This window comes from Juglans microcarpa x Juglans regia, chromosome 2D (assembly GCF_004785595.1).
Source record: "Juglans microcarpa x Juglans regia isolate MS1-56 chromosome 2D, Jm3101_v1.0, whole genome shotgun sequence".
NCBI lineage: Eukaryota > Viridiplantae > Streptophyta > Magnoliopsida > Fagales > Juglandaceae > Juglans > Juglans microcarpa x Juglans regia.
The window spans coordinates 10,649,536-10,658,708 of record NC_054596.1 but is presented as its reverse complement, the minus strand read 5'-3'; the positions used below and the strand labels follow the sequence as shown (position 1 = coordinate 10,658,708).

General features: G+C 39.2%; 2 protein-coding genes and 1 long non-coding RNA gene across 3 annotated transcripts; all 3 read left to right on the top strand.

Annotated features, from left to right (window-relative positions):
• The first annotated feature begins 2,412 nt into the window (after positions 1-2,412).
• Positions 2,413-3,077, top strand: LOC121250568 (60S ribosomal protein L27). The gene has a single exon (XM_041149708.1). The coding sequence runs from the start codon at positions 2,496-2,498 to the stop codon at positions 2,901-2,903; it is 408 nt and encodes a 135-aa protein (XP_041005642.1). The 5' UTR covers positions 2,413-2,495; the 3' UTR covers positions 2,904-3,077.
• Positions 3,078-3,670: 593 nt separating this feature from the next.
• LOC121250569 lies at positions 3,671-4,412 on the top strand. Its single transcript, XR_005937809.1, has 2 exons — positions 3,671-4,146; positions 4,183-4,412. It is a non-coding gene; the product is annotated as an uncharacterized LOC121250569 (long non-coding RNA).
• Positions 4,413-6,645: 2,233 nt separating this feature from the next.
• On the top strand, positions 6,646-8,957 carry LOC121250450 (scarecrow-like protein 23). The gene has a single exon (XM_041149580.1). The coding sequence runs from the start codon at positions 7,311-7,313 to the stop codon at positions 8,604-8,606; it is 1,296 nt and encodes a 431-aa protein (XP_041005514.1). The 5' UTR covers positions 6,646-7,310; the 3' UTR covers positions 8,607-8,957.
• Positions 8,958-9,173: the final 216 nt, after the last annotated feature.

The window sequence follows — 9,173 nt, the reverse complement described above, 5'->3', positions numbered from 1 at the left end:
AGAGGAGCTCCACAGAGATAATGCCCCATCTCGGCTTGGGGTCGTGATACACACGCACTCAAAAATCCTTTAACACATGAAAACCCAATTTTCAAAAGACATATAAACATGAATGAAATTACACGAAAATCCAATTTCATTTACAAACATGATCATGCGTGCAAATATGCCATGTTCATGAACAACGCCATAACCAACAACCAACAATGCAAACAAAACACATAACAACTCCGTCCACAATCTATCCGACCCCCGAACTCCTCGGACTAAGTCTGGCATAACCAACCAGATCACAATAATATGAGTTAGTGCAAAAATATATTTAAATCATGATAGTTCTTTGGAAAAATACTTACAGTGCTATAATATAATTTCTGAAGAATCACGGATGTGCAAGAAGTGGTGACACAGCAATGTAACAGTGTAAAATGCACTGTGGCCGTGGGTCTCAAAAACCCACTTTTGAATGGGGACGAACCAAGACTCGAAATTGATAGGGTAGAACTTAAGGATGTCGGTGAAGCTAGTGGTGATGGTGGTTGGCCGTGGGTGGTGGCGTAGAGGGCAGTCGAAGACCACAAAGTCCAAAACGGAAATGAAGTTGGATGTACTTCACCGGTGGTAGATCGGGGCTAAGGATAAGTGCATTGAGTTGTTAGGAGGTCGGAGATGAAGTGGTGAAGAGATGGTGGTCGGAGGTGGCGCGACAGCGGCGTGCGAGCTCAAAGGGTGCCACGGCTTGGTGTTGGGCATGGGGACTCACGGCGGCGCTAGGGAGGCTGAGATTGAAGGGGGGTGGTCACCGGAGGGAGGCTGAGATTGAAGGGGGGTGGTCGCCGGAGGGAGGGGAAGCTAATGGGATGGGCGGTGTCGCCAGACGGAGGCGCACGGCGGCGGGCTGGTGGAGAACGACGCGGACGCATGGAGAGGAAGAAGACGTCGCGTACGGGAGAGAGAGAGAGAGAGGAGAGAAAAAAAAGAAAAAGAAGAAGAAAGAAAAAGAGAAGGAAAATGAAAAAATGGAGAGAAAGAAATGAGCTCCAATCCTCATATCTTGGGTCACAAAAAATGATCCAACGAAAAAGATTTTAAAACAGCAAGTCAATTAAAATAATTTAAACGTAATGATAAAATGAAAATAAAATAATTAAATTCAACAATCAATTAATTTAAAAAGAAGAACAATTTAAATGCATAACGATAATTAATATCAAGGAAACATATCAAATTTAATTTTCACAATTTAAAGATCATAAAAATAAACCATTTAAAAATCTGACAATTTTAAAACAAGAGAATAACTTTTTAAATTAATAAAAATAATCATTCAATAAAAATACACTAAAATACGAGATGTTATAAAGTCAAATGATGCTGTTGCATTTATTTATTTTTTTACAACCTATGTCCCCAAAATAACATTGTTTCACTTATTTAAGTGAAACGGTATCGTTTCTTGTACATATATTTGAAAAAAAAAAGAAATATAACTGACTTTGGCCAGTTGAGTGGTTTTTTCCTTGGGTCAAATCGGGACCGAACCGGCTGATGTCAGTTTTGCTTAATTCCTGCCGCCGGCCGATCGGTACTCTGTCGGTTTCGATCGGTTCTGTGCTCTAGCAGCCGGTCTAAGTCGGTGCCAGTCGATTTTCACAGTTCCTATACAACCCTACTAATTATAATCCAACTACCAAATTCTCTTATTTTCTATTTATTTATACTTTTCTCACATATTTAGATATTTTTAAGGAGAGTTGTACGTAAAAAAGTCAGTCTATTACATAGATGTCTTAATTAGACAAGAAATGACATAAGCGGTTGCTAATAAAATTGATAATATTAAGAAAAATAAATTCTTTTCATCAGTCACTTTTCATTATCCTATACTCCACACACTATGCACCCACACATTTTATGAAAAACACTCTCACACCTTATTAAAAAAGCTATAGATGTGTGACAAGTAAAAGTGAATAGTAGCTGATGCATAGAATTCCTCATTAAGAAATCGTATTAATAGTCTAGTTTCTCTTATGAGAGGTTTGGATAGTGAGTAGATATGAAAGTTGAAAGTTAAATAAAATATTTTTATAATATTATTTTATAATATTATTATTATTAATTTAAAATTTTAAAATTTTAAAAATTAAATTTTTTATTATATTTTATGTAAAAATTTTAAAAATTATAATAATTAGATTAAATTAAATGAAATGAAATAGCTTTTGCATCCTAACCTATTCCAATTCTTTATATTGTAAAAGTTAAAAAAAAAAAAAAAAAAACTAAAAAGTAAATAAATAAAAAGAGAGACGGCCCAGTGGTTCCAGCCCAAGGCCCACCATGTAGTAACCCTAGAGCCACCATGAGCTAGGGTTTCATTATCGATATGCATATATAGGAGGATATCATTCTTTCTTCCTCTTGAGGTATTGCATAGCGGGGGCGAGAGAGTCCGTGAGCTTGAGAGCGAGAAACGCTTGCCGTTGGGGAAAATGGTGAAATTCCTGAAGCCGAACAAGGCGGTGATACTCCTTCAGGGCCGGTACGCTGGCCGTAAGGCGGTGATTGTGAGGGCTTTCGACGAGGGCACCCGGGACCGCCCCTATGGTCACTGTTTGGTCGCGGGGATCGGCAAGTATCCGAGCAAAGTCATCCGCAAGGACTCCACCAAGAAGACGGCCAAGAAGTCCCGCGTCAAGGCCTTCATAAAGCTTGTAAACTTCCAGCACCTGATGCCCACGCGCTACACCCTCGACGTGGATCTCAAGGACATTGTCTCTGCCGAGTCCCTCCAGTCCAGGGATAAGAAGGTTACGGCCGCCAAGGAAACCAAGAAGAGGCTCGAGGAGCGCTTCAAGTCTGGGAAGAATAGGTGGTTCTTTACCAAGCTTAGATTTTGAATTGGAAAGGTGTCATTTCTGGCTTTTTTTGAGGAGTTGGATTTATTTCTGTTTCTGTTGTCTTTTCATGATAGTTTATATTTTGTTTATTAACAAGACAGTTTTTCTTTTTATAAGTATCTTTGTAGCTGTCTTAAGGAATATTTTCGTTTTAATCTGAAGTTTTGTCAACCACTGCGAAACCTGTTTGGATTACATTTCTTTTTTTTTTTTGTTTGGATTACATTTCTAATGGGTTTATTTCGTAATGTTGAGATTATAACATATAATGGGTCTTCGGTCCTTTTCCGATTTCCCTGAGACTGTTGGTTTTGTGGTAGTTTTTCACGATCCGCTTAGTATCACTGGGTTTATGGCATGTATTGTTCATTTGAAAAAATGGAAACCCTTCTTATTGGATGATCATGATACTTCCCAGAAATCGAAATTCTTGATCAATGGAGGAACAATATCACCATTTTTGTTCAATAAGATACCAAAGTGGTGGATGATTGACTCATTCCATACTAGAAATAATCGCAGGAAATCTTTTGATAGCACGGATTCCTATTCTCAATGATATCCCACGATCAAGATAATTGGCCGAATCCCGTGAAACCATTTCATCGAAGTTCATTGATATCTTCTTTTTATAAAGCAAATCGACTTCGATTCTTGAATAATCCACATCACTTCTGCTTCGATTGTAACAAAAGATTCCCTTTTTATGTGGAAAAGGCCCGTGTCAATAATTATGATTTTACGTATGGACAATTCCTCAATATCTTGTTCATTATTAGTATGATTTGCTTATGTTGTTATGTGTGTTCTATTAAGCCTCGTCGTTTCCGGGATTGTTTTGAAGCGACTTTAGTGAATTTGTCTCTATTCATTGAGTGTTGGGCGTGTTGATTATTTGATGACTAGTTATTTAATTACTATTTCTCGAGTATGTTCTGGACTTGATCTGATTTTGGTAATGTGCTTGCGTTTCGGTCTGTAGAAGTTGATTCTCTTTAAACAGTTTGCTTGTCACTTCGTTTTCAAGTTTTTTTAAATGGATATTTCTTGTTAGATTCGTTTTTGTTTTTAAGATTGTGCTTCTGCAAATGATATCTCTGGTAACTACCTATAAAAAATGATATCACTGGGAATTAAGCTTCTACAGTTGGTTATTATTACAAAGTTTATTTGGCATACTTTAGGGTTGGAGTCCGTGATCAGGTCAATCTAAATATACATTCTCTATGGATCTTCATTCTAGGTGAGGGCTAAAGTTCTATATGAATCTTCATTCTAGGTGAGGACCTTTAGCCGCTCATGTTAATGCGCTCATGAAGTTAGGTGATGCTGTGCATGAATAGATTTTATTAATCTCCCAAAAGTCATAGTGCAAATTATACAGTGTTGCAGCTATGAATGAGATTGTAATTTGCACTATGAGTTTTTGTAAGTAAATGTATAATCCTATGACTCTCAACCTCAACTATTTTTTAATAAGAAAGAATATTGTGAGCTGTTTTCACTATAGTTATGTCTATGTATGGTGCTTGTTGCAACATGTGTTAATATCTTGTTTTATGATTCGTTAGTGAGTATAAATTTCCAGTATTAATTGGTGAAGGTCTTAATGATAAGTTTATATGTGGGTTTGTTATAGCTCAACGCATTCAGGCTATTCAGTTGTTATCGACTATTATTTCCTTTAGGTGGATGTGTTGGTTCCATGGGTGAGAAGTTTTTTAAATCTTAGAAGTTGCATCAGAATTTCAATGTATCAGGTTCTTGGGTAACAGATTCGTGTGGTTCTCAATTTTCTCTCTGCAGTAGATCTAGAAAGGTTGTAGAATGGAATCGATCAATTGGTCTCATGATTGGTTTTTGAGATGTTGGTCGGTCTCATGAGATCTATCAATTCGTTTGGCAAAATTAGGAATCAAAGGATATATCCTTTTTTTTTTTTTTTTCAGCACCAACTCTCTTTTAGACGGTTTTAAAGCCATGGTCATATGATAGAACTTCGTTCTAGTCTATGATTTTAACAATTTGGCTTAAATATATATATTTTTTTGGTTTTGCCTCCCAATGTGAGCTTGTATGAGTTCTTTAATGAATTAGCACAGAAACGTTAAGGAGAGTTAATTTTGGTTTAGACTATATAACTTGTTTTGACTTTTGCACCTGCATATTGACGGTGCAGAAGATGATATGATATATTCTTGACCAACGGTATTTTTTTCATGTCCTACATTGATTCCCAATGTGCTGCTCCACTTGATGGGTAGTTTGATTCGGTAAGCAAGTAAGGATTGGAACATGGGGTGAGGATATGCTATTAGGGCGGTGCTAGTCTCACAGCTGGGAGCTCCCGCAAGTTGTTTTGTGCGATTTTCTTTTATGATTTTTTTAATGTATTTTTAACACTTTTAAATATTTAAAAAAAATTATAATATTATTAAAAAATACTTACTTAATTATTAAGTAAAAAATATAATAAAAATAAAATAAAAAGTACCAGCGGGAAGAGTAGCATTTTCCACATTTTCCATGCTATTATGGTTTGCATAGGATGCTACTATGGCTACGGGGTGAGGCGATGGATGACACTATCCCTATAAAGGCTTTCTACCGATCATCTGGACCCGTCATGTAATTTGAGCTATGAGTTCTGTAATTTGACTATCCCTGTAAAGGCTCTCTACAGATCTTAAACCCTTTTTATCCTATAGTTTCTGGATGTAATACGAAATCACATTGTTGTGTGCTTGCATCGGTTTTGGGGACAACCCTAATGTGAAGTAACAATATGGTTATTAGTTTGGGTTTAGAAATGTCGGATTGTTGTGGGTTTACACTGTTGTGGACATGAGATATAACGGATGGAGAATTAACCATGGAATGATGCAAATATCAATTATATCAGGTTTTGAAAGTCTTGACAAATTTGAAGCTCATTCAATGCATAAATAAATCAAAGTTCTAGAGCCCTTGAAAAACAAGCAAAACGAACAATATAAATAAGAATAGAAAAAATCATTATAAATAATAGAATAATTGAGAAAACGAAGAGATATATATGGTGGTAGATTACACCAGAAATTGTGGCAGTGAGACTCCCCAAATGAGAATTGAGAAGCTTTGGTTGGCTTGGCTAAGCTTAATGCTGCAAAAGACACAACTAGAGTTAAAATTGGACGTTTTAAAAGGAGTAACATATATACATATTCTCTTCCTAGTTTAAATCGTTGCTGGAGTTGCAAGTACAACCTCCCAAACAAGCACTAACCTGTAAGTAAAAAGATTGACGCCAGATAATTAAGACAAGAAAGATTTTAGGAACCGACTCCTCCAGCTCTGCCTTACCTACTTTCGGTGTTTGACTTTAAGAAACTAGAAAACAAAAACAAATGGGTGAAAAAACATCCATTCTCGGTAATTTCCTTAAATCTTTTTTTTTTTTTTTTTAACCCGTGTTAACTTTAAAAGTAAAGTGTCCACCAAAGTGCATTAGTTTTAACATTACTTACAATTTTTAAGCAATATTGCAATAATAATAATAATAGAAAAATTCTTTTTATTAATAACTATTTAATATTTCACATCTTATAAAAAAAATTTCACATCTTATAAAAAATATTCATACACTCTATAAAAAAATTATAAATATAAGATATGAGAGTGAATAGTAACTGATGAGAATAATTCATCATAATAATAATAATAATATAAAAGGCTGCATTTTTTTCATTTATTTTTTCCTTTGTCGTTTTTATCATCTTCTAGACCGTTCCCCTACAACCACATAAATAACAATCCGTCACCAACATTTTTATAGTATGATATGATATAGATATCATAATCCCAATCACAGGAAAAATTGTCAAACACAACACAAGCTTTTCTTCTCTTATTTTTTTCATCCAATAGCAACTTCCCACGTATCCAAACAACCCCAAATTTAAGGATTTTTGTTATAATTTAACATGAACGTGAAAATAATTTTATCCCCCCTCCTCCCCCTGGCCCTGTCCCTTCGTTAATTTATTCGTTAACGGAAAAAACCAAACAAAGAAACGAACAAACTGACTTAACGAAACGACAGCCCACCCCCCGCCCTTGTAAGCCGGAGTACCTACCGAGGAGGATAGAGGATAGAGTCGTAGACCCCTCCCTTCCCCGTTTCCTCTGCTAAAAAGTTTTCAACCTTTTTCCTGTCACTCTGTCTACCCTCCAACTTTCTCTCACTTTCCCTCTCCCCAAACACCAACCCTCTCTGACACAGCACACTCCCACCACCCCCTCCCTCTGCTAACTCTCCGTACTCACTCCCCTTGTCTTTCACTCCTTTATTTGTCCCTTTCCCCCCTAAATCTATTCGCCTTTTGATTCTCTCTCCCTCTCTGTATTTTCTTTTCTATCTGATCGATCATGCTTCAGAGCTTGGTTCCACAGTCCCCAATATCGAACCCTTCCAATAGCTCTGCGATGAAGTCGAAGCGCGTGGACCGCGAATACAGCTCCGGGGACGACGCGACGACGAAGCGGATGAATTTCTCCAACGAAGCGTCGGTCTCCGGCGAGAAGACCGTGGACGAAAGAGAGGAGGGTGAGTCCATCGGCCTGAAACTATTGGGGCTTCTGCTGCAGTGCGCCGAGAGCGTGGCCTTGGAGCACCTCGACGAGGCCGCCGATCTACTTCCCGAAATCGCCGAGCTCTCGTCTCCCTACGGCTCTTCCCCGCAGCGCGTCGGAGCCTACTTCTCCCACGCGCTCCAGGCTCGGGTGATCACCTCATACCTCGGCACCTACTGGCCGCTCAGCTCCAAAACTCGAACCCTCACTCAGTCGCAGAAAATCTTCTCCGCTCTGCAATCCTACAACTCCATCAGTCCCTTGGTCAAATTCTCACACTTCACAGCCAACCAAGCCATTTTCCAAGCATTGGACGGCGAAGAACACGTCCACGTCATCGATCTCGATATAATGCAGGGCCTCCAATGGCCCGGATTGTTCCACATCCTCGCCTCCCGAAACAAGAAGATCCGATCCATGCGGGTCACCGGGTTCGGATCCTCCTCTGATTTGCTGGAGTCGACCGGTAAGAGACTCGGGGACTTCGCGAGTTCGCTGGGGCTTCCGTTCGAGTTCCACCCGTTCGAAGGTAAAATCGGGAATGTAAAAGATCTGAGTCAACTCGGGGTGAGGCCGAACGAGGCCATAGTGGTGCACTGGATGCAGCATTGTCTGTACGATATAACGGGGAGCGATTTGGGGACGTTGAAAGTGTTGGCTTTGTTGAGACCCAAACTGATCACAATCGTCGAACAGGATCTGAGCCACGGGGGAGGCTTTTTAGCCAGGTTCGTGGAGGCTTTGCATTACTACAGCGCGTTGTTCGACGCCCTTGGGGATGGATTGGGTGAGGATAACCTAGAGAGGCATATGGTGGAGCAGCAATTGTTTGGGTGCGAGATTAGGAACATCATGGCCGTTGGTGGGCCGAAGAGGACCGGAGAGGAGAAGGTGGAGAGGTGGGGAGAGGAGTTAAGGCGGGTCGGATTCCAGCCCATATCACTGGGGGGCAACCCGGCGGCCCAAGCTAGCTTGTTGCTTGGGATGTTCCCTTGGAAGGGTTATACATTAGTGGAGGATAATGGTTGCTTGAAGTTAGGTTGGAAGGATCTGTCATTGCTCACAGCCTCGGCATGGCAGCCGTCCAACTGAATTGCTATGATGGAATTCCACGATATAACCCGGATGGGATGGGTCGGGTTAGGATGGTGCACAAGATATATGTATTAATGGGGGGGTGATAAGGATAATGCTTTTGGAACATTCTCATGTCTCTAATAATACACTTTTGTTTTTCCCCTTTTGAAGGGAGTGAAGGGAGGAGAGGGTTTTGAAGGAAGTGAAGTCGTCTTTGTTCACTTTGTTGTTATTCGTTTGAAGCAAAAACATGTACCTAAATTTGTTCTTTATTGTACTTTTTTTGGGAAAAAAAAGGAAAAAACATAGAGAAAGAAAATGATGTTTTTTTCTATTTGGTGGTGGCTCGTGGGGTTACAGATGCTACATTCAATTGGGAGTCTTTTGAGTTTTTAATTGACCAGTGGACCTTTGTTACATGCCACCCTTCGTACGACATTTTGCTTATGTGTTCATCATCATCATCATCAACTCTCTCTCTCTCTCTCTCTCTCTCTCAAAATATAAATTGGGGAGAGGACTGGTTTACTCCAAGTTTAGGGTTGAGACTTGAGAGAGAGATGCTGAGTCCACATAGCACTG